General features: G+C 35.7%; 1 protein-coding gene across 7 annotated transcripts in view; it reads right to left on the bottom strand.

The window, feature by feature from the left end:
• The window catches only part of MKLN1 (muskelin 1), a 326,049-nt gene that overhangs the window by 56,593 nt on the left and 242,833 nt on the right, over nt 1-26,623 (bottom strand). For all 7 annotated transcript variants that reach the window (XM_054505195.2, XM_054505196.2, XM_064574936.1 and 4 more), the window contains 4 exons: nt 24,970-25,047; nt 22,180-22,245; nt 13,679-13,791; nt 4,254-4,466 (listed from right to left, as the gene is read on the bottom strand). In XM_054505195.2, coding sequence (XP_054361170.1) covers nt 4,254-4,466; nt 13,679-13,791; nt 22,180-22,245; nt 24,970-25,047 — 470 coding nt within the window. The remainder of the gene's footprint in view (nt 1-4,253; nt 4,467-13,678; nt 13,792-22,179; nt 22,246-24,969; nt 25,048-26,623) is intronic.

Consider the following 26,623-nt stretch of genomic DNA (forward strand, 5'->3'; position numbering starts at 1 on the left):
TCACTAACTTAGTAACTTTTAGAGATGAGAGCTTTTTAATCAATTGACTCAGACTTTTATTTGGTTATCAAATCTTTAACTTATAATTTTTCCAGATATTTCTTTTTCATGGATGAAACAGCCTCCTGAATTGCTCTAAAAATATCACTTAAACTTATCTTAAAGGCTTCTCCAGTCTATACTACTAGCTGTTTTTCTTTGTTAATTCTTAATCTGTTGAGTTCACTACCCCTGTCTGTCTCATGGTATTCATTACTTTCAAATATTTGATTTTTTTGGCTGTTGTTCTAATCCTCTTTGTATCTGCAAATTCCTGTTCACCTGCCTCTTCATATACAGCAGCTCTCCAGTGCCTCTTGGGATCATTGCTCTAACCGTCCAGCTCCAGTGTCCACACTTAACACCTGACCCATGTGGACAAATACCTAAGATAAGTGCTGCTCAGTCAAACTGGAGAATGCCCTGCTGTCCAGTCCCCAACTGATCATCTAATGTTTGCCCCAGTTACATAAACTTTGAGACACTCTTTTTTTTTCTTAAATAAACTTTGAGACTCTAGTTGCTGCAGTCTTATGGGCTCTGGTTTCTTCTGGTTGGATCTGAACCCATTTGCTTTCTACCTTACAGGAACTCTCCCCAATTTTTTTAAGTTCCCCAAGGACATTCTTTCTTGTTTTCAACATTACTATTAATGTGTTCTTTTGCATTTCATAGACTGTGGGGCAAGAGGACAGTAAAAGTTTATGTTCAGCCTACAATCACCTAGTGACCCAGGGAGAAGGTCAATGAACTGAGATCTCCAGTCCTTTGATTGAAGCTTCTCCAGTCACTTCCTGGCTAGCTTGTATTCCATTTTCTAGTAATTTCCTCAAAAAGTGTTTATACTTGAAGGACAATTCGGCTAGATATAAAACCCTTGGCTCACACTGTCTTGTCTTGAATACCTTCTAGATGTTGCTCTATTGTCTCTCTTGGCACTGAATGTAGCTGTAGAGAAATCTGAGACCAGACTCATTTTATTTCTCTTATAGGTGACTTGTTAATTTTGCCTACTTGCCCAAAAATGCATCTTTATCTTTGAAATTCAATATGAATTCTACTATATGTTCCAGAGTTGAATGCCTAGGTCAATTTTCCCTGAATATAGCATGCCCTTTTGATATGAAAGTAGTCTTGAATTTTATTTATAAATATTTGTTCTGCTCCACTGTTTTGGTTTTCTTCTTTAATGTCTCCAATTATGTGTATGTTGGCTCTCTTTTGACTGTATTCTCTATAATTTTCTGGCTAATCCTTTTTACATCTTTATTTCTGTTCTCTTTATCTGCTCTTCTTATTTCTATGCTATATGATCCTTACCTACTCTTCCGATTCCTTGTAGATTACCCTTCATTTCTTTTTCTTTTCTTTTTTTTTTTTTTAAAGATTTTATTTATTTATTCGAAACAGAGAGAATGAGAGAGAGAGAGCACATGAGAGGGGGGAGGGTCAGAGGGAGAAGCAGACTCCCTGCCGAGCAGGGAGCCCGATGCGGGACTCGATCCAGGGACTCCAGGATCATGACCTGAGCCGAAGGCAGTCGCTTAACCAACTGAGCCACCCAGGCGCCCGATTACCCTTCATTTCTGAAAGTGGTTATATGTTTTTCTTTAATTTCATTCCTGAATTTATCAGGTCCAGTTTCACCTATTCCTTTTATTTGGCCATCTATCTCATCTGCATTCTTGAATTTATGCTTTGTAGTCTTCTTCATAGTTTCAAGCTGCATTATGCCATTTAATTCATGTTAGAATACTGGAATATAATTTTTCATTTGCTGTTGCATGAAGGAAAGTTTTGCTTTTCTTTTTCTTTTTACTGTTTTTCTATAGAGTACCTCTCTAAAGATTTGGTGTTTATTGCTTTTTAGTTTTTCATATTTAAATGAGTTTAATTTCCCTGGACCCCAGATAACAGAAGGTTCCTATACAAGGGTGATGTTCTTGCTCAAGGATCTCTTCTGTTGCTACTGAATTAAATGGCTTCTTCAAAATATGGTACTTCTGTGAAGTCATGTCTTCTCTATGAACTTCATTTGGTTTAGGGGGCTTCTATTTCATGCCTTGAGTTCTCCCCTATTACACTGTGTGGGCTTCAAAACTAGTTCTGGGTATTTCAGTTGTTTCTGGCTAAACTTATAAGGAATTGGGAGTTGTGGGTTTCTCTGGTTTCTGGTTTTACTGAATATGTGACTTATGGGGATGTTTTTCCTTAATCTTTTTGTTTGGTTCTCACTGTCACTGAAAATCATACAAAGCAACAACATGGAAAACTTCAGAACTAAGCTGCCACTACAATCTTAAAAAATCTAAAAGTCTTTAGTTTTTTTGTTGTTGTTGTTAAAATTTTAAATGGCAAAGTAACTTCTAAACATCTCTTCATGCCTCTAGCTTTCTCATGTTCTTCTCAAATTTGAATGCTAAGTGTCAAGTCTTAATGTGTCATGAATGACCCTAAGTAATTTTTGGAGTAACTTTTTTTTTTTTTTTTAAGATTTTATTTATTTATTTGAGAGAGAGAGCACAGGAGAGGGGTTAGGGTCAGAGGGAGAAGCAGACTCCCTGCCGAGCAGGGAGCCCAATGCAGGACTCGATCCAGGGACTCCAGGATCATGACCTGAGCCGAAGGCAGTCGCTTAACCAACTGAGCTACCCAGGCGCCCTGGAGTAACTTTATTTACATGAACTAGAATAGAAAATGGTGGCTTATAAAGATTGTGTTAATTGTTGATATCCTGGTTTCTTTACCCCCACTGTTCTTCTATTTAATCTAATCAGATGAAAATCAAGCATCATGTAACAGAACCTAGCTTCCAAGGAACATTCTATTTTATTAAAGCCAAGGTCACAGACAGGACAATAAACGGGTTATACTCAGGCTACCCATAAGCTATTCTTTTTTCAATCTGTAAAAATAAAGACATAAGCATCTTTTGTAAAAGAAATTTGTAACCAGTTGGAAGAAAATAAATGGCTTCCCTAATAGCGTTATTTGCTGATGACCAGCCTAACATTTTTTGAAGTTACTATTTCCCATATGAACAACAGTGAGGATGTCAGTAGGGAAGTGCAAAGCTTTGCAGAGCTCAGTTATGGAGAGCCAGCAGAAGTTCTAATTCAATCTGGGGGATACTCTGAAGACTAACGGTTTTGATTTTCCACCCACCATTCACTTGATAGGCATAAAACCCACTCCTCTTTTCCTTACCATTCTCCTATAACAACTACTTGTTAATATAAATATGTCAGCAGGATAGTTTAAAAGCAAAGAATTTAAAAAATCTCTAAAGAAACAATAAATTAAAAAAAAAGACCAGGGTTTTAATTCCTAGATAAGATATTAGGCCTAAGCTAGATTCTGTCATTATCTTAGCACCACTTACCATTTCACAAGTACTAGATAATGCTACGTTCATCAATATAGTGTCACAGATTTTTTAAAAAGTCTTTTTCTCCCCCATACTACAAAAAAAACTTCTGGATATGGGTTGAGCCAAGTAAAACTGCCTATAGAATTCAGTAGTTACTGTTTTGTGTACTGATCTATACTAAACTGATGTGGACTAAATATTCAAAGACTGGCAACAATGATAACATTGATGGGGATGATGATGAGAACTACATGTGTATTAGTATTAAAATGGCATACAAATTGCTATGTGTAGTCCTTTTGTCTATAGCACCATTATGTGATTTCTCTTGGTGCTCAGTTCAAACTTAACTTCATCTAGTGTATGTCACATTCCTATCTGCTTTTTATTGAGTTTATGATTATATAGAAAAGTAAATATATTTCACTCAAATTGGAAGAAAAGGTCTAGATTTCAAATTCTCAAACTCATTATAAAGTAATTTTAAATTTCTTCCAGGAATGTAGAATAAAAAGTTTTAAGAGTGTAAGTTGTTATTGTTGAGTTATGACCATTTATCATAAAATTAGTTTTTCCTAATATGTACTGCTCTATCTACTCTCTAAAGTTTTTATAAATTAACGCTTGTTGTTCTGAGATCTTAGTATTTTATCCTGCACCAAACGAGAAAAAAAAATATTAAAGGGTAACTTTATACCTACTAAGAGTTATTTTTATTGTCTATTCTAGGTATTTGTAGGAACTCACCAATAGACAACGCAGCATAACATGTAAAATAAACTCTAAGAATAAGAGTTACTGGGCACTAATTAATTCCACTGTATTATTTATCTGTGCACCAAACCTGATGATCAAACACCAATTTCGGCCCTCCATCAGCAGCAGTATCCTCACTAAGTAACATCCATGTGTTTGTGTCAATGTCGTAACGATAGAAGTCACTTTTCAGAGATTTGCTGTTCCTCACGGAGGAATCCAAATAACGCCCCAATGTGTAGATTTGCCTTCTTTGAATGTCAATGCACATTTTATGACATGATCTGGCACTAGGACCATTCTGTGGAGAGCAAAGAAAGAAAAAAGAAAAAAATTCAAAGAATAACAGAAAAATAAAATCACATCCTTTTTTGTTGACTTTCATTAAAAGGTTTGCAATAGAAGTCCAACACAGGGTTTAAATCTTACCACAGAAATGCTTAAAATCTATCAGGAAAGAAGAGATGAACTATTGTATACCTTATGGCACTCTGTTTAGAACACTTATATGGCTTCTATTATACACCCATTGCATTTTAGTCATTTGTGCACACAGCTTGATTCCTTAGTACCTGTCAATCTAAAGACACAATTGGTCTTTAAAATATTTCTCATTAAAATTTCTCATCAGAATCTAGCACAAAACAGATACTCCAAGAATATGTAGAATTGCTTTATTTTGTAACTGGAAGGAACCTTAATAAAATCGCTAGTTTAATTATCTCCTTTTAAACATGAGGAAACATAACCCTCTTCGAAGAGGAAAGGTGTTCTCCTGAAAGCTAGGAAACTAGTGACAGCACCAGAATAAAAATGCAAAATGTGACTTCTTTGTCTACCCTTTATATTACATAAAACTGACACTCCTGAGTGAATAAATAACACAAAAATAACACAATATGAAGAACACTATATTATCAACAAAAATTAATTATTTGAGATCACTTATATCACTGGACTGAATAAAAGGCAAAAAAAAATTGTAGTGTAGTATAAACTAAACGTAGAGTTCATGGGGAAAAAAAGAACTTCAATAGGGCAGGATCTGATTAGTTAAAATGCAGGAAAAGAAAGAGAATATTTGTTAAATATCGCCTAAGTTCTATCCATATTATTACAATGTATGCATGTGTATATTTCATTCAATCCACATAACAACTCCATAAGGAAATATTACCATTTCACAGAGTCTAAGTAATCTGTCCATAGTAACAAAACTAGGAAGTAAGCTAGAAAATCTAAACCCCAGTGTAACTAGAACAAAAAACTATGTTCTTTCCATTATTCCAGACTGGTTTTTCCACAAGATAAGAGAAACAAAAGCAAAAACAGACTTAATCCAATGTGTGTGGTTATGACTGAGATGAAGACTTCCTACTGCAGAAAGTTGAAGACTGAGGCGGAAACAGAAGCCTGGTGAATGACTGACAGAGGACACTGGATGTAATCTTGCAGGCAATAAACTATCATGGGTTTCTAGAGCAGAATATAAAAAGAGTATTCTAGCACTGTTATTTAGATTAAATGAATAAATAAAGATATTAGGCAGGAAGAATAATTTGACATTAGTGTTATCAATCCAGATGTTAAATTGATTTGTATCTGCACTTTAGTATTCATACTAATTTTAAAACTTATTTTTAAAGATTTTTGTCAAGGAAAATCTCCAGCAGATAAGATAGAAATATTATTTTTTGAAAGAATGTCATACACAATTAATCTCAAAAACAAAGATAGGATAATATATAATAAATCTATGCCATATACCCTAGAATGTGAAATTTGAAATTTTAACAGGGGAGGTAACAGAATTTCTGGCTTCAGATCGAATTAGCATAAATGCTATTAAAATGATGAGCAAATTACACCTTAAGTAAGAAGAGAAAAGGAAATAAGGAATAGGAACCAAAAGAATAGAAAAAAGACAAAAAATAGAGATAATTAACAAAGTGGATTTCCTGAAAGATTAATAGAATTATAAACCACTAGCAAGACTATTTATTTATTTATTTATTTATTTTAAAGATTTTATTTATTTGACAGAGAGAGATACAGCGAGAGAGGGAACACAAGCAAGGGGAGTGTGAGAGGAAGAAGCAGGTTTCCCGCCGAGCAGGGAGCCTGACGCGGGGCTCGATCCCAGGACCCTGGGATCATGACCTGAGCCGAAGGCAGACGCTTAACAACTGAGCCACCCAGGCGTCCCAAGACTGATTTTTTAAAAAGGAAGAGAAAACACAAATTGCTAAATATGATAAATGAAAGCAGGAACATCACTTATAGGCTCACTAGAAGTTAAAAAGAAAAAAAAAGGGCTATTGTGAAAAACAGGTAAAATCTGCAATGTAGATTCCTTGAAAAATTATAAACTTAACTAAAATTGACACAAGATAAGAGAAAAAATCTGAAGTCACTCTATTGAAAAACTGAATTTATAATTTAAAATTTTCTTCCCACAAAGAAAATGCCAGTCCTAGATACCTATACTGGTAAATTTTATCAAACACTTAAGGAAGAAATAATATTCCTAACTTATTTTATGAGGACAACAGAACACTGAAGCCAATTAACAATACTACAAAGAAGGAGGAGGAAAAATAATTTACAGGCAACCAGTAACCAGTATACCTCATGAACAGACACAAAACTGATCTTTAACAAAATATTATTAAATAAAATGCAGCAGTATATATAAAAAGGGTATTTCTTAACTAAAGGGGGTTTATCTCAGGAATGCAAAGTTAATTTTACATTTGAAAACTGATCAAGGTAATTTACCACATTAAAAGAGAGGAAAACAATATGATCTTATTTATATAGAAAAAGCATTTGATAAAATTCAACACACATTCATGAGGAAGCTTCACAGCAAACTAGGAATAGAAAGGAGCGTCCTTAATCTAGTTAAGAATGTATGAAAATCCTAAATCTAATTTTTCGCTTAATGGTGAAATACCCAATGCTTTCTTGCTAGGATCTGAAACAAGATGTCTATTCTCACTTCTTCTTCTTCTTCTTTTTTAAAATTAATTTATTTATTTGAGAAAGAGCATGCGCATGCACAAGCACAAGTGGGGGGAGGGGCAGAGGGAGAGAGATAATCTCAAGTAGACTCCCCTCTGCGTGCGGAGCCTAACTTGGGGCTCAATCTCACAACCCTGAGATCAGGTCCTAAGTTGAAATCAAGAGTAGGAAGCTTAACTGACAGAGCCACCCAGGCACCCCTATCACTTCTTCTAATTAACACTGTACTGGAAGTCTGTCAGCACAGTAAGGCATTAAAAAATAAAATAAAAGCTTATAACAGAAAAAGAGTGGAAAGGAAGAATAAAATTTTCTCTATTCACAGATGACATGACTATTTGTTGAAAACATCCTCAGAAATCAACAAAGAAACAATGAGAAATAGTATGTGAATTTAGAAAAGTGACATGATATAAAGGAAATATTAAAAACCCAACTTAGTTCTCTATATTAGCAATAAGCAAACAGAAGATAATTTTTTTAGGGTGGGGCAGAGGGAGAGAGAGAATCTTTTTTCTTTTTTACAAATTTATTTATTTATTTATTTGACAGAGAGAGAGAGAGAGAGCACAAGCAGGGAGAGCGGCAGGCAGAGGGAGAAGGAGAAGCAGACTCCCAGCTGAGCAGGGAGCCCAAAGCGGGGCTCGATCCAAGGACCCTGGGATCATGGGTTGAAAGGCCCAGCCATTTTATTTTTTTATTTTTAATTTTTTTAAAAGATTTTATTTATTTATTTGATAGAGAGAGACACAGCGAGAGAGGGAACACAAGCAGGGGGAGTGGGAGAGGGAGAAGCAGGCTTCCCACTGAGCAGGGAGCCCGACGCGGGGCTCGATCCCAGGACCCTAGGATCATGACCTGAGCCAAAGGGAGACACTTAACGACTGAGCCACCCAGGCGCCCCGAGAGAGAGAATCTTAAGCAGGCACCTTGCTTAGCATGGAGCCTGATGCAGGGCTTGATCTCACAACCCTGAGATTATGACCTGAGCTGAAATCCAAGAGTCCGACACTTAACTGAATGAGCCATCCAGGCATCCCATTTTTTTAAGTCCCACTTACAATGTATGAAAAAACAAAATATGCTACCATCAATTTAATAAAAATATCCAAGACCTTCCATCTAAAAACTCCATGAGTGCTGACAAAGAATGAAGACTGAAATAAATGGAGATTAACTACATTCATGGATTAGAAGACAATATTATTAAGACATCAATTCTCTCCAAATTGATTTATAGATTTATCACATTCCCAATCATAATCCCAACAGTTTTAGAAATTGACAGTATGATTCTAAAATTTCTAATTTTTAAAAAGAAATAATAATAATTTAATAAGAAAGAAAGAAAGAATTTTTAAAAAGAAGAAAATAGAGGTCTTACATTACCTGACCTCATGGAATGTCATACTGGTATATAAACAGACCAAAAGATAATGGAGCGGGACAGAGTATCCCAAAAGAGACATATACTTATATGATCAGTTGGTTTTTTACAAAGGTGCCAAAGCAATTCAACAGGGAAAGAAGACAGGGAGCAACAAACTCTCACATATTTCTAGCAGGAATATAAAATGGTACAATCACTCTGGAAAAAGCTATCAATGGACCCTAAAGGGTGAAAGTTTGATGAGTAATAGGGCACTTTCATAATCTCAAAATGTCTTCCCGCAAGTTACATATCAATTATAGAGGGGAAAAATCTGGAGGACACTCTCCTTAACCAAGTGATCAAAGGTAACACCAGACAAAGTGATGCAATGTGCCTCCTGATGGGATATTCTAAGGAGGAGGACCCAAAGTCATCCACATGGTATTTGTGCTAAAAATGCTCAACCTAAATCCAATCCTAAAGAAACAAGAAACAAATCCAACTGAGTGATAGTCTACAAAATAACTACTCTGTGTTCTTCAAAAATGTCAAGGTCAAGAAGGATAAGGAAAGGGTGAGAACTATTCCAGAATAAAGGAGACTAAAGACACATGACACTGAAATGCAATGCATGATCATGAGTCCTGGTCAGGGATGGGGGTTGGGAGTGACAGTGGGACATCTATAAAGGAGATTACTGAGGTATTACTGGATAAGTGTCTATATCTGGAAAGGGTCTGCGTATTAAATTAAAGCAGCAGTTCTGAGAGCAGTCTGGGGTCTCCAAGACACTTCAGGGAGTCCACAGAGTCAGTTGTTTATAACACCACTAAGAATTCGTCTTTCGTTCTTATTCTCTTACTGAGTGTACATGAAATTTTCCAGAGGCTACACGACTTCTGATGTAATAACAGATTGGATACAGAAGCAGGTATGAATCTAGCTGCCTCTATTAAGCCAAACATTAAAGAGATTTAGAAAACTTTATATAAAACAGTGCTACTTGATGTATGGTGGTTATTTCAAGGAAATGCACCTATGTGACTCAGTTACAAGCTGACCCAGCTGCTTCTTCCATGGAATACTCTATTTATGTGAAAGAAAACTAACAATCCAAGTGCAGTTATTCAGATATAACGGTTATGACAGACATTTTCTGAAAAAATGAATAGTTAGTATGTCATTTTGAAAAAAACTGACAAAATTTGTTGCCAAAGATAAAAGCAAATTTTAAAATTTGTTTTTAAGCAAAAATTAGAATTTTTAAAACTTCTACGTGCTACTGTGATCTTGACACCTTCCCAATACTTAGAAAACTTTTCTGATGACATTGATAGTAATATTAACAAATATGGGTTTTTTGATATTGTATAATAAAATTTCAACATTTGGAAGATATGCAGAACTCAGGAAACCAATAGTTTTCAAGTGACCAACACATGGGTAAAAAAACCATGCACAGGTAAAAGATATATTCAAAGAGCAAGACAGAACAATGGATTTGAATGTAACAATACAAAACATTAGTTGATATGGTTTCAGAGTCTATAATGCAATCACCTTTAAGAAAGAACCACTTGTCATTTTGGGATATGAGATCAAAATAGACCATGTGCAAATATCTGAAAAGGCTATTAAAATACTACTCTCCTTTCCAAAAATTTAACCATGTGTTGAGGTCCAATTTTCTTCATATATTTCACAGAAAACAACATGTTGCAAGAGATTAAACACAGAAGCAGATAGGAGAATCTAGCTGTCTTCCACAAAGCTTGACATTAAAGAAATTTTATAAAAATGCAAACTAAAGAAAAATACATTTGTTTCAAACCTTTATAAAAAGTTACTTGCATATCTATATGAACATTTAAAGTAATTATTCTCTTTAAGAGCTGAGCCATTCTATTATCTATCAACCTCCTAAATGTGTTATTAGATACATATTTAAGTAAATTAAAGTGAATTAAATTAATACTGCCTCTTAACTGCATATCACACTTTTGAAACACATGCCCTGGGTATCATCAAATAATACCTTGTACTCACTCACTGGTATAGAAAATAAAATGAGATATACGAAATACTAACTGTTCAATTTTGGAAGGAATGAATATTTATGCTACAGCCATATACTATTACCATTTATTTCATAGAAAAACCAACAAAAAGTTTTTAGGCATCTATGTGAAGAAAGCAATAATAAACCCATAATGAATCTGAACTCCAGTACTGAGTCACCACTGACTTCAAAATAACAGGAACAAAGTCTGAGTCTCATCAAAATAATTTCTATATTTTTCCAGTACTAGTTTAAAATAGTAATTTTTTAAAAGATTTTATTTATTCATTCATATACAAACAGAAAGAGAGAGCATGAGCAGGGGGAGAGGCAGACGGAGAGGGAGAAGTAGGCTCCCCGCTGAGCCAGGAGCCTCATGTGGGGCTCGATCCCAGGACCCTGGGATCACAACCTCAGCTGAAGGCAGATGCTTAACCATCCGAGCAACCCAGGGCCCCCCAAAATAATAATTTTTTTTAAAGATTTTATTTATTTGACAGAGAGAGACACAGCCAGAGAGGGAACACAAGCAGGGGGAGTGGGAGAGGGAGAAGCAGGCTTCCCACGGAGCAGGGAGCCCGATGCGGGGCTCGATCCCAGGACCCTAAGATCATGACCTGAGCTGAAGGCAGACGCTTAATGACTGAGCCATCCAGGCGCCCCTAAAATAATTATTAATTGCATTCCAAATATTACTTATATATAACATATGTAAATAATATAAAAATAATGACCACGTCCAGTTTCATAAGTAGAACATTAATATGACCTTTGAGTTCCCCTGTAAACTACCCTCCTCTCTTGCCAAAATAGCTACTCTCCTGATTTTGTATTTATCTTCCCATGCTTTTCTCCAGCATTAATTTTTCATTTAATTTATCTCACCCATTTGCTCACTAAAGAATAAACATATGATTCATGCTCAGAGTCTAAGTAGGGAAACAGAAATGTAAACTACTCATTTTAGTTACCTATTGAAGGAATATAAGTGGTTAAAAGTGGGCACACCAAAGGAAGCTTCTATGTAGAGAAGTCAAGAACGGTTTCCCCGAGAAAGTCTGAACTGAGTTTTAAGAATAAGCAGGTGTTTACTAAGAGCCAGGTGCATGGGAGGAGGAGCCCTCTATTAATTTCAAACAGAAAAGAACATTATTGCCAAGGGACCATCAGGTAAGAGAGCTGAATTCCAGCAACTAAAGGTGTGGCTGGCACATAAAGTCAGGAGATGAGGCAAGAAAGGTAAATGGGGACCAAATATGATGAGAAATTTGAAATTTATAATCTAAGCCAAAGGAACTAAGGTTGATAAAGTGCCTTATCATTATGATTATTGTTGTTGTTATTCACACTTTTCCTGTATCTATGCCCTTTGATAGTGCCCCTCACCATATAGTGACTCTAGCTTTGGCCATATGACTTCTTTTGGCCTATGGGACAATAACAAATTTAGTGGCGTGCTCATGTCTACCTTTACTCCTTGCAGCCCTGCCCCTGACATGCCCCAAGCCCCAGCTAGCCAACAGGAAGGTGAGCAACTATGTAGAACAGAGCCAAGTAGCCCCCACTTGAAGCTATGCTACACTAGCTGACAGCCAGCTGACTCCAGGACACATGAATGAGTCCAGCCAACACCAAAAGAATGACGCAGCCTATCTGTAGACTCGTCAACAAAATAAACACCTACTGCTATATGCCACTGAGGTTTGGTGGGCGCTTGGAATAGATGGAATGTAAGACATAAGTGAAACAGGGACTGAAGCTAACCATAGGGGTTAAGCAAGTGTCACATGGCCAAATATGCTTTTTAATGAATGGAAAATAGACAACAGATTAACAGTGGAGGCAAAAGTTTAAGAAAGAAACCATAGTGTTGCAATTAGTGCCGAAAGGAGTAGAGCAGAAAAGCATCTGAAATGCTGGATTTCAGCATTGGGTGCTAGAAATGTTGGAACTTACGCACTAATTAGACACATTCAATGAAGAAGGAGGATTTCAGGATGAATCCTAGACTTACTGCAAGAATAATTACAGATGCAATCAACTTAGATTTATAATAGTTTAAAAGAAATAAGTTAGGAATTTTTTTAGATCTCTATTTTTGTTGAAGATACAAATAATCACTTCAGAAAATGGTACTTTAACACTGAAAGACAAAGGCCATTTTTTACATATTTTCACAGAGATAACAAATAGAAATCAGAATTTAAGATATCTTTGAAAAGATAAAAACTACCCAAATTAATCACTGGAACACGCTAAGCAGAATCCAATTTCCTAGAATTAAAGACAGAGCACTGATCTTCTGAAATGGCCATTCTAGATTAAAAGCAGTGCGTTTTGAATTAGGTCTTTTCCCCCACTTTTCATTTTCAGGTCCCATCGTTTTGTTAAAGTTTATTTTTCACCTCGTAATCTGAAACAGCTTAGATGAAGGGTACAATAAAAAATTCTATAAAGATCTCGAAAAAATAAATCAGTTAACATTTGCTTTATACTAGTGTATAATTATGCACTTACGTAATTCAAAGTCATAAATCCAAGCCATCTTATTCACTAAGGAAATGCTTTATGTATATATGTATCAACAGACACACACGTGAATACAATTTTAGTCAAAAATAAAATATATATCATTTGTGACAACTGATACATAGTCAAATAGTGAGGGACCAAAATAGTGAAAAGGTAAGGACAATAAAAGCACATTTTTCCAGAGGAAATCAAAATAAGATGAATGCTCAGAACAAGAGTAGAGGTGACAGAAACATGAGAAAAAAGATTATTACACACTTACATTTCCAGACTAAAGAAGTTAAAAACTACTATTATATTTGATACCCATTTCTATTTAGCTCTATGAAATAGATTTGTTCATGTAACAGTAGTTGAAGAACCAGGTATAGAAGCTAGAATGCAAGAATACTTAAACCAAACTTGTTTACTACAAAGACTTCTGCTACTACTGTGGGTATAGAAAAGAATACAAATCATCCAGAAAAAGAAGGGTACACCCACACCCTTATTGTAATACAGATGGATGAAAAGTCTGAGAACTTGCCTCTTTCTCAGTGTCTCTAGAGATACATGTCCACTGGTTCTCCTTCACACTGTACGCCCAGAAGTCAGCAAGATCTTGTGTTCCATCCCAGCCACCAAACAAATAAACGGTCTCTATGAAAATTAGAAAAATATGTATAAAAAAACCCTTAAGGATAAAATTTAAATATAGGCACCTAGACGTAGCCATAGTTTTTAAGATCACTTATAAAGGCACTTCTAAATAAACTTAAAAATGAAATTTGTCAATGGGTAACATTTCAAAATATATACTAGGCTAGTATCTCCTAAACGTGGGTATATGGAAAGGCTGCTGCAGGACCACCTATTTTGAAAGATTGGTAAAAAATACAAATAACTAAGAGACATTCCCCGAGATTCTTTCATAGGTCTTCAGTGGTTAAGAAGAGTCTGTATTTTTTTCAAGTATGCAGAGTGAATCTCATGTACTGCCAGTTCAGGAGTTTCTGTGCTAGGCCACAAAAAGTTTACATTTAGCAGCTTCTTAGCAATGCAGCGTCAGATTGTTAAAAAGAAAAGAAAGAAATCGCAAAGGAACATATGGTCTAAAATAGAACATAAAGACATCTAGCTATTTCTGAAAAAAAACTTCACATTAAAACTGTTTTCCCTCTAGTGCAATATCAAAAACAATGGTTAAAACTAGCTCTGAGTTAAAGCTAGACACCTCAAGAATAAGGTGATGTACAGCCTTGGCATTCCCATGGAAACTAGGGAAATCTTTTCCAAATATACTATGGTAGGCTTAACTCCTTAGAAGTCAACCTTTAAGTCATTCCAGGTATCTTGAAAATTCGGTTTCTTCTAACTCTGAAATGTCTATTATATCCATGGGCTGTTTCACTGCAACAAAACTGATTTCTTGCCCCGTGAATAGTGACAATCTTTATACATAACACTGTTATCATCCACCTCCTTCTTTATAATAGTGTCTCTCCTTTCTTCAAATATTTCCCCCCTTTTAAATGTCTTATATCTACTGCTTACACAAGCCCCCCAATTATTTAAAAAGTTACATTTTCTTTTCTTTCCTTTTTTTTTTTTAAGATTTTATTTATTTATTTGAGACAGAGAACGAGACAGAGCACAAGTTGGGGGCGGGGGGAGCAGAGGGAGAGGGAGAAGCAGACTTCCCGCTGAGCAGGGGGCCCGCTGTAGGACTTGATCCCAGGACCCTGGCCAGGATCATGACCTGAGCCAAAGGCAGACACTTAACTGACTGAGCCATCCAGGTACCCCTCTTTCTTTCTTTTTTTTTTTAAGTAAGCTCTATACCCAACATGGGACTTGAAGTCATGACTGCAAAATCAAGAGTCACATGCTCTACTGACTGAATCAGCCAGGTGCCTCTTTTTTTTTAAAAAAAGTTAAGACATACAGGAACATTGTAAAGCTATCTACTCCCTAATTGACATGACCTAGGCCTATTTATGTGGAGACTGTCATCTAAGTTAGGTCCCACCATGAACAGTTACAATTCAAAGTGCATTTAGAAATACTGTAACATCATTAAGAAAATTCTTGACATTCATAGAGTTGGACTGTCTTCTAAGAGATTTTTATCATATTTTCATATAATTTCAAATGCTAAGTGAATTTTCTAAGTAAAATGTCCCATTCTATGCCCCAGAAGCTACAGAAATCAAAACAATGCTTCTGGGTAAGAACATACCATTGCAACAGGATTGAGTTCTAGTGCTAACTGGGCAATCAAATCAAATATGGGCCACATAACCTCCCTGGGTCTTAGTTTTTTCACTTACAAAACTCTCAGTGTTGTGGTGTAGTTCTTCAGATGTAAGTTACCTGAAAACATTCTGAAGGCTATCAAGCACAAACAGCATTTCTACCTTTAAAACATGCACAAAAATAAAAAATACTCTGTAGTTACTAAGTGCCACAGATGCAATAAAAACAGCATTACTGTATCCAATTCCATGACTAACTCAGTACCTAGAACTTCCTAGCTCTGTACAAATGTGAAATAATGGCAATTATTTGAAACTTAAAAAACTATCATATCTCAGAACTATAAAACAATCCATTATCATTAGTTAAGTAACATTCTGTTTCCCAAATGGCATGCAGCAATACCAGATACTTCAAGTTTTACAGGAAAAAAAAAAAGAATTTTCATCTGCTTAAAAATTATTTGCCAAGGCCTCACTGTAAAGGCAATTAACCCTGTTAAATTCTGAAGCCAGGAGAGGGAGGGGGGTGTATAACTAAAATAGCAATAGCAATTGACCTTTTGTTTTATAGTGTTTCTGGGTACCCTCTGGATAAGGTTACCCTGGTTCATTAACTTTAATAACCCTTCCTCTTGGGCTCTGGGTTCTCAATGTTCTTTCTGAAAAGCAGGTCTCTTTGTACGCATAAATTCTCACAGCAAAGAAAACCCACATTTCCACAACAGCCTCATTGATAGCTGAGCAAAATAAAATCTGGCAGAGAGCAAGCATCCCAATGGAATTAATCCAAGATGTCATTCTTGTCTGTGAATGCTTTGTAGTCCTAGCTGAAGTTTAATAGTAAAATTGAATGAATCAGATGGAAACAGGACCTTTTGACATACCTGAATAAAATGCATGACAAAATTTAATTATATCATCTAATCATTTAAGTTAGATCATCCAGAGATGAAATATTATCTAGAAACAAACATGAGCAAAAGTATTATTTAATGCGTAAAGGGTATCGAAAACTTTTAAAGATTACAGAAATAATTGGAGAGAACTATAGTAAGAAGTAAGGAAACAGAAAAAAGAAAACATTATTTGCAACAGGGTCCAGTCTCATGCTTACCGTTATGTAACAATTCATGTAACAATTCACGTACATCCCTGGGCAGTACAGTCTTCCTCAAGCAGCAGCCCATTCTCTATATTTTTTTCTTAAAGGCACATAGGCTATTGTGGCTATCCATTTCTCCCGGCACTCAGAGGAATGTACAGTCAATGTTTTCCCAGGGCTAGTCTGAATTGATAAGGTATTTTACAGAAAAGAAAGAAGACAGTCCCTATCCTCAAGGAGCTTACAATCTAATCAAGAATATAACACAAGTACATAAATCACCATATGCAGGGCAGACTAAATGCCTTAAGAAAGATAAAAAGTACCAATCGATTTAAAAAGAGGGAAGAGAGTATACCTGAGGGGACTCAAGAAAGGTATTTGACCTATGCATCAGAACGTGGCTCTGGGGGCACCTGGATGGTTCAGTCAGTTAAGCATCAGAATCCTGATTTCGGCTCAGGTCATGACCTCAGGGTCGTGAGATGGAGCCCCGTATAGGGCTCCGTGCTCAGCAGGGAGTCTGCTTGAGATTCTCTCCCTCTCCCTCTCGCCTACTGACATGCATGCTCTTTTTCTCTCTAAATAAATAAATCTTAAAAAAAAAAAAAAAAAAAAGAAGGTGCCTCTGTTGGCAGAATGGGAGACAGAGTAGAACGTTTCAAGCACAGTAAAAAGTATAACAAAGGCACAGAGACAGAAAAACACATGAGAAATGTTTTATTTTTAAAATTTTTTTAAAAAGATTTTATTTATTTATTTGAGAGAGAGTGAGCGTCAGGGAGAGAGAACAGGAGCAGAGGGGCAGAGGGAGGGGAGAAGCAGTCTTCTCGCTGAGCAGGGAGCCTTACGTGGGGCTCCATCCCAGGACCCTGGAATCATGACCTGAGCTAAAGGCAGACACTTAACTGACTGAGCCATCCAGGCGCCCCACATGAGAAATGTTTTAAAACATATGGACTCTAAAGTCAGGTGGATCTCGATAGAACGGTAGTTCTACCACCACAGCTGGGTTTCTTAACCACTGGTTTCCTCAAGTCCAAAATGGCACACCACAGCACCTAGCTCATAAAGCTACTATGAGTATTAAATTACATAATGCATGCAAAGTGGTTAAAAATGTGTGATGAGTAAATGCACTGTTCAGTTTAAAAGAACACAAAAAGTACCAAGTGGAGATGATGTTAAAAAGACAGGTAGTGGCCAGATCGTGGAAGGGGTTAAATGACAATATAAAGGCTTTGAACGCAACTCCACAGACCATGGAGGAGCTTCAGAAGATCCCAAGCAGAGATGTAACAAGGGCAGCTCTGAACTTGCAGCATTATAGGACTTGACTGAGAAGGAGAAGCCAGAAAAAGAGAGGGATTGGAAATAAAGTGACCAATATAGCCTATGTTCAAAATATCAAACCAATTTCATTCTGAGACTGAATGAATCAATCATCAGTCAGTGAGTCAATCTGTCATTTCTGAGGCCACAAAAACAAATTCAACCATATTCTTTAGCACAAGTCTTTTTGGTACCAGTACTAAATAAACCCTCCAGTGACTTACTACCGGCAATACTAATATACACATCTTAAATATACTAAAAATAAGGTAGAAATATTAACACATCAGTGTCTTTTCACCATTCAGCACAAAGAAGCAGGCTTTTTATTTTATGAGCCCAAATGCAAGATCTATCCTTCTATTCATTCTTAGGGGTAAATCAGACTGTGCTGACTGAATAATCCTCCACAAGATGGCACACTATTTTCATAATTAAATCCATGTTTCCACTTTGAAACAGTACAGAATACAAACCCTATACACTCACATAGCATGGGCCCAACATTAAACAAAATTTATGTGTCAAAAAGAAGAGGTAGGAGAAGAGTTAACAGAATAGTAAAGGAAGTTAACTTAATTCTTAGCTTAATATATAGATACCTTGAGAAAAACAAATGAAATGGAACAAAAGTTTTAAGAAACATAAATTTATATTTAAGATAAAAATGAAACCCTGTCAGAACATTTAATTCAAGAGTTTAATCAACAGAATTTTGAAGAGAGGAGTGAATTAGAAGGAGAAATCTATTTCACGTGTTCTTTAACCTTACCTTCTTTAGCCATTCCCCTGAACTCCTATGACCCAGCAGATTATCAACTGGATTCATCTGCCTCCCTTTTTAAATAGTACTATATTCTTACATAAAGCTATGATTACAAATCTAGAGACTGATCCTTTGGTTGAATTCAATATATATTTCCTGTATATATATTTCAATATACTTTGTATTCTTACCAGAATTCCTTTCTGGTAACTATATGAAAGAAAAAAGATTCATGTCATTGAAAGCTAAAGAAATCAGCCAAGTGAATAAGTTTGTAAATAACAACTAAAACCCACATTCACCTATTCCTTCAAAAATTTCTTTAAGGAATCTAAGGAAAACCTATATATGGCACTGTGGAAAAAAAAGAAAGGAAGAAAGAGGCAAGCAAGCAAGCACTTTCATATAATTAGTACAGAACAAAGGTTCAGATTTCCATAGAAGGGCTCTACCAAGTGACAAGCATTTCATTTCTTTTGTAGTTACCAAATTCTGGGATTTTTGCCTGAGTCTTACTACCTATCCTGAGAGATGAAAAAAGGCTGGCACTATAGGTTCTCAAATTCAACGAGAATTACCCAACAAAGAACTGTCTGGTACAATGAACATTTAAATTTTCATCTGAACAAACTGCCACACTGAAACAGAATAGATACACCTTATCTCTCTTTCTATTTGCCTTATTTTACCCAGAGTTGAAGAACCAAACTGGAGTTGCCAGATACAGGGATAATAGTCAATAAAACTGACATACACATTCACTAGGACAAAATACTATATTTCTTCTCTACCATGGTATAAATGATAGAATTCACTTAGGATGACAGAAAGCTCTGAAATTAAATAGTAAAATGTATGCTATCAGGTACTTTTCTAAATTGTTACTCTACCCTTAGAGCTATAGCAAAACGTTTTTTAAAAAAAAGTGAAAAAAAATTTAGGAACCATTATATTTTTAAGAAAACAAGATACATGAAACACTGGGAAGCAATAATTGCTTGAAATACAAGCCACTTTAAAGATGAAAAGAACTCTATGAAGTTTTATACTAGTGAAGGTCTTCTTTTTAAGAGTCCTTTTGATGATCTGATTCTCTTCCTAGAAAAATGTACATACGAACAAAATTTTGTATATAACTTCACCAGATTAAGAGCCCTTGCTCCAGAAATCCTTAAAATGAATACTTAAAATAATGACTGGGTCTCTTTACTACGTTCCACTACTCTGGCATCAACCTTATTAAGATAAAACTTCTAGGTTCTTCAAACTCCACTCGGGAACTAACTCTACCTAATCCTTATCAGCAAAATTCTTAATTTTTTTTTTCTCTAAAAATCTTAGAAGTATATTTATGGTTTCCCTTCCTCTCTAAAATATCAGTCAGGACAACACAGATAAAAGATGAAGCAAATATACTGAAATAACATTGGTTACTTAAAATGTGGGATTATGGGTGAGTTATTTTTTCCCCTCAAGACTGTTTTTCAAGTTGTTTTAAATTATTTTTCAAAAGTTTTAAAATTGTTTTAAAATATTTCCACTGTGTGATTCTGTCAAAAACTCAAACCAAAGATTAAAAAGGTCTCTAGACTTACATAAAATTCTCTCATTAAAACCAATCAATATATACTGTATATAATGTTGCACATAAAAAGACATTATATAAATAATATATACATTATATATAAAATACATTATTTCATTTAACTCTCCCAATAACTTATTATTCCCATTTTTATCATCATTATAACTCATTCATGATCAAATAAAAAGTCAGTGGTAAAGTCAGGATTCAAACCCAGGTATGTCTAACACACTGCCTTCTCACAAACTGAACCCTCAACCATTGTATTTGGTTGCTATGGCAGTAAGACCAGACTAGAAAAAGTTCTTTCAAAGATTAACAATAAATATAATCTCTTTGAAGATGATTAAGATCAGTCTCATGGTATCAGTTATAAGAGGGCTCTGGTACAGACATGATAAAATGAAGTATATGAAAATACCTTGGTAACTGATACTATTAATAGTTTTATAATAGAAATAGAAGGATTTCTAAAGAGCAAATCCAAAGATACCCCAAATTCTGCTCTGTACCTAAATTAAATTCAGAAAGCATCAAACGTTGCCTGAAGGAATGCAAAGCTCTATATAACATTTAATTTTTCTACCTAGATCCCAAGGTAATGGTAACTACAGCCTTAAAGAAGCATAGTCTATATACTAGAAAAGAATAAGCAGAATCATGAGAAAATTTAAATATATTAGAATATAACCAACAACATGGGTGCCTAGGTGGCTTAGTCAGTTAAGCATCTGCCTTTGGCCCAGGTCATGATCTTAGGGTCCTGGCATCGAGCCCCGTGTTGGGCTCCCTACTCAAAGGGGAGTCTGCTTCTCCCTCTGCCCCTCCCCCCTGCTTGTGCTCACTGTCTCTCTCTCAAATAAATAAAATCTTAAAAAAAAAAAAAGAACGCATATGTATATTTATTGGATTCTCAGAAGAAAGGATGCCTAAGACTCTACAGCTGAGTCAAACCTGTATCTGTGGGAGGGAAAGGATTTGGGGAGATAGACCAACATTAGGGGAGCAAGTTCAGATGCCCTGAAATGAAGCTCTTCCATACAGAAACTAGTAATACTCCTAAACCAGCTCACAGGTTACTATACAAATTTAGCAGTTAATTTTAAGAGAGATATTATAACCTCTCTTCTTGTTACTTACAAAACATTTGTGAAAATACATTAATGCCTAGAAGATAATTATCTAACTGCAATAATTTTTATTCTTAATTATTTTACGATGTGAGTCAACAAAAATTACTTCTGAGGCACTATGAATCAGCATAACACAGTAACAGAACTGAAAAAGTAAAAGTAAAATATTACTTGAATGGATATTGGCACTCCCTGAAGTAAAGATTTCTAAAACCAAATAATAAAGTAAAATCATACTGAATTCTTGGTATTTGCTTTTCCAGATGGTAATTTAAAACCTATTATAATTTTAGCATTAACCTCTAAATACAATGGTATCTAAGTTGTCCCAGGCTGTAGAAACCTAAGGAAAATTTTCAGTATCAAGTTATAGAATAAAGTCTAAAAGGCAGCAAAAAAGAATAGCTAAAACAAATTATTTATAGGCTTGTGAAGAGTGTTAAGCAATTAGTGATCTATCAACACTTAAGCTACTTAATTTGATATTCTCTTTCTCAAAAAATATCTTCATTCTCTTGCAATAATCCCCATATTATAGCATTAAAATATAAGTGCACTGAAAACCCAGAAATACTCCACAGTTTATTACAAAAACCAAACGTATATAAAACCAAACACACTCACAGCTAGAAAGGGCAGCACATTTCTTTTAGGTTACCTTATTTCAATTGTGCAGCAGCCTCCCTTCCCTCATGTATTACTACCTCCTTTATGTTAAACCTGTGGCTAAGGTCTTATTTTCTTTGCTACTTGGTTATTACAGGTGGTATTTCACCTCTGCAATGAATGGAGGAAGTATCTTTGTGCTTACCTGATATTTTAGAATATATGACTTTTAAAAGAATTTGCTTTCCACTGCAAATATTCCTCACCTGTTTGAACATCAATAACCATCTGGTGGCCCCCTCTCATTCCTGGTCGGTTATCTTCTCCATCACCTGAAGAAGAAACAAATATGTTCTTTAAAAAGAATAACAAAGGGGCGGCTGGGTGGCTCAGTCGTTAAGCGCCTGCCTTCGGCTCAGGTCATAATATCAGGGTCCTGGGATCAAGTCCCACATTGGGCTGCCTGCTCGGCGGGAGGCCTGCTTCTCCCTTTCCCACTCCCCGCTTGTGTTCCTGCTCTTGCTATCTCTCTCTCTGTCAAATAAATAAATAAAATCTTTAAAAAAAAATAAAAATAAAAACAATAACACAGAATAACTGGAAATCCAGAGTAACTGCATTCATAAGTCTGCAATGAGTACAATTAAAACACATTTATTCTTTCAGAGGCGCCTGGGTGGCTCAGTCATTAAGCATCTGCCTTCGGCTCAGGTCATGATCCCAGGGTCCTGGGATCGAGCCCCGCATCGGGCTCCCTGCTCAGTGGGGAGCCTGCTTCTCCTTCTCCCACTCCCCCTGCTTGTGCCCTCTCTCTGTCAAATAAATAAAATTTAAAACAAAAACAAAAACAAAAAACATTTATTCTTTCAATATTAAGAACAAGTAAAAAGACTCAAAAGAAATAATATAATTATGTTTATAATAATTACCCTGCTCTTTTTTCCAAAGCTTTCAGGCTATTAATGTAACAGGAAACTATTTTCAATGTATTTATGACCAGTGCCATAAATCTGCAAGGATCAGGATATTCCATAAAAACATAAGATAAAAAATTCTAAACTACTGGTGTGACAAAGTGAAGGGGGAAAACAGTTACAGAATTAGATCTCAGGTCTCTAGTCCAAGCATACCTAATTAGTATAATGAGCAGTTTTAAAGTTCATACAACTAAGCTACTGAAAACCAACATGTTATTAAGTTTTGTATTAATTTATATTACCACATAACTTGAGTACTGACCGAGAAGTGTAAGATTTACTTCCCTTTGATTCCTATTTTCATCGTGGAGCTTAACAGGCAGTTTGAAATATAATCAGGGAAACTTTTTTTTTTTTTTAAGATTTTATTTATTTATTTGACACAGAGAGAGAGACAGCTAGAGAGGGAACACAAGCAGGGGGAGTGGGAGAGGGAGAAGCAGGCTCCCGGCTGAGCAGGGAGCCCGATGCGGGGCTAGATCCCAGGACCCTGGGATCATGACCTAAGCCGAAGGCAGACGCCTGAAGACTGAGCCACCCAGGTGCCCCTAATCAGGGAAACTTTTAAACTTCTGTAGAACTATTGTTCAACTTGTATTAAATCTTACTTTATACCAAATCTTATATAAACAAAGATATAACTTCATTTCAATGGTTCAACAGGTTGCAGGATTCTAATGCCTGTCTTGATATAAACCAGAAAACCTTTTTCTTTATAACTCCCCTATTAACTGAAATATATTACTTTAGCTAATAATTTTCCATGTCTCAGCTTTCTCCTATATGAAACAGGGACCATCCAAGTTTTTACTAACTTCACTGGGGTACCGTGAAAAATACTGAAATGTCAGTTCTTAAATAGAGAAGATACCACGCCAAACTGAAGCATCATTCCATTTCTACCGTATTCAAGGACTTTTCATTCAGAAGTCCTCCGCAAATTCTTTCTCCTTTCCAATATAGTTATGTTAAGATTTCATGGCTCGTTATCACTGAAGTTTTATCTTTTTCTTCCTTCTTCCCCCCAATCAGTATTGCCACTTCCAAGAACAGAATAAGACACTAAAATAAATTTATTGTCAATGTTTGCATTTTATATATTTAACCTATTAGTTTTCAAATACACTATTACAATCTGCTACAACATGTGTTTCTCTGACAAAAATTACCTCAAAAATGACTGATAAAGCAGGAGAAATGATGTCTGAATAACAGAAATTATGGAGGTTTGTAAGCAATTTTCTCCAGCATATTAATGTTTAACACTATCAGGGGAGAGCTTCCTCCCAATTAAAGAGAAGTGCTTAGTAATTTATGAAGACTGTCAGAAAAAAGCTAAACATCCACAGAACTGCCTTCCTTTAATGCAAGTAATTGCACTAAACAATTGCTACACTTTCCACTGTATTAACCATCTGGCAAAGCAGCAAGTCAAGATCAAGAAGTGACAAATACTTTCCCCTGTATGAAAAAATGGATTAATGGAGAAGACTATGCTCTGGATCAGATTTTAAGTTTTGATAAATACCCTCTAAGGTCGACAGCTGAAAGAAGGAAGCATGAGTCCCAGGGTTTAAGCCTCCAATCTCACTGTGATGCTCAATATAAATGCCTGTAAGGAGTTAACTGTACCAGTATTTATTTTTATCAGAGTTACCACGCTAGTTTTCATTCGTATCTGCTTCAGAGTTCCATAGATTTAGAATGGCATGCCCCATTTCTACTTCCCTCATAAGCCCTGTTCACTTTAGTGAGCAATTCTGCAAAACTGAGGATTTATTAGGAACACATTCGGCATGACAACACTAAGCCTATAATTTTACAGCACCTCTATAAATGCAGTTTATGAGGGGATTTTGTGTTAAAACTGCCCAATCTTCTGTTGTAGTGATAAAACAAAAAGGTTTAAAAGAAAAGTTTAATATAGTAAACTAACTCTGCTATCTAGTTAAGGAACCTATGTCTTATGTTAAACACTTGATTTCCCACACAAAGTACTGTAAAACTTGAGCTGCCCTGGGAAAAATGAAACTGAGACATTAAAGCAAAACCACCCACAACCCAGAAAATACGGCTTACCTTTGGTGCTTTTGGGAATGATTTGACTCCATCGTGGCTTATATTCCTGTTGACTGATGTACTGATTGAACAAACCATCTGCAAATATCAAAGAATGAGAGAGAATTATTTATACCTTAACTGGCTTACACTTTTTATTATAGCAAAAAAACGAAAAAGCCTACATTAAGGGAAATTATTAATACGTCACTAATATACTAATAAAAGCACATTCTCAGAAAGTGTCACTTCAGTTTTCACGCTACCTCAAATACAAATAGTAAAGTATTCGTTGACACAACCATGTAAACAAATTGTGTCAGTGGCAGCTCACACTAAATTTACTATGTTTTCCCCATTTTTGTCATGACGAATACAAGAAAACTAGGGAAGAAAATGAGTGCCACGACAACTTTGGTCTAGGCCCTTTTATCTTTAGGAAAAACAAAACTAAGTGTTTAAAGTGAAAATTCCATTTTTACATAATTTTCTTTGAGTACAAAACCACAGAGATAAAATTAGTGATACCAGTACAGTTACATATTTACTGAATACTCACGAAATGTTAAAATTCATTTCGTCTTACTTAAGACGGACTAAACACGACTTAGTTAAAAAAACAACTTTATGAACTAGGCATTATCATCTCTGTTTTACAGATGGGGAAATGTGTGTTTAGAGATATTAAGGAACTTAACCCAAATCATGCAGCTCTTAAGTGGTAGGCAGGGTCTTGTGTTTCACTCTGCCTTACTTCTGAACTTATTTCATCAATAAATTTGTAATTTACTTCTTAAGAGCAGTTGTTAACACCAGCTGCCATAGATTGAACTCCCCATATATATCTATTTCAGCCCAAATAATTATCAAGCCCTAATCCCATGTCCCTCAACAAAGATTAATTTAAGAATGGTGTGGACTCCAATTCTGGCTAATGTAGCCAATGTTTCCTTTGCTTATAAATAAACATACCAAGAAGACAAATCTACTTTTATTCTTCTGGAAATTTTCCTATCTGTATGCAATGTACATAACTGCTACAGCCAATCTGTACAGGTATGAGAATGAAGTCAATTCAAAAATGACGACACAGCAGATACAGGAAAAGAAACTGGATCACTGAACTGACCAACCATGAAATCTACCTCTGGACTTGTTTTGTCATATAATAACATATTCTTACTTTTTAAACAAGGGTTTTCTTTTACATGAATCCATGTAGATTATAATTTATAAAGACAACTTTACTATAAATTCTATCATTTGACTCTGATCTCAATCTGAAAAAAGGTTTTCCCTTTTTCTTCATTTAGTCCCTGAACATAAATACTTTTCCAAAGAATTTATAAGTAAAACTGTCTGTTCTCTGTGACTTACACACTTGCCACAGACTGGGTAACGTACAGACATCTCCCTAATTTCTTTCTTTTCTGGGTAATTATGAAGCTCAACTGCAACCACACCCTTTAGCTTTCAAGTCTTTTCAGATGGCTTTTTTTTTTTTTTAAAGATTTTATTTCTTTATTTGAGAGAGAATGAGAGAGAGCACATGAGAGGGGGGAGGGTCAGAGGGAGAAGCAGACCCCCTGCCGAGCAGGGAGCCCGATGCGGGACTCGATCCAGGGACTCCAGGATCATGACCTGAGCCGAAGGCAGTCGCTTAACCAACTGAGCC

The sequence above is a fragment of the Mirounga angustirostris genome, unplaced genomic scaffold (genome assembly GCF_029215605.1).
Source record: "Mirounga angustirostris isolate CCGP_5_RB_7025 unplaced genomic scaffold, mMirAng1.0.hap1 SCAF_12, whole genome shotgun sequence".
In the NCBI taxonomy this organism is placed as follows: domain Eukaryota; kingdom Metazoa; phylum Chordata; class Mammalia; order Carnivora; family Phocidae; genus Mirounga; species Mirounga angustirostris.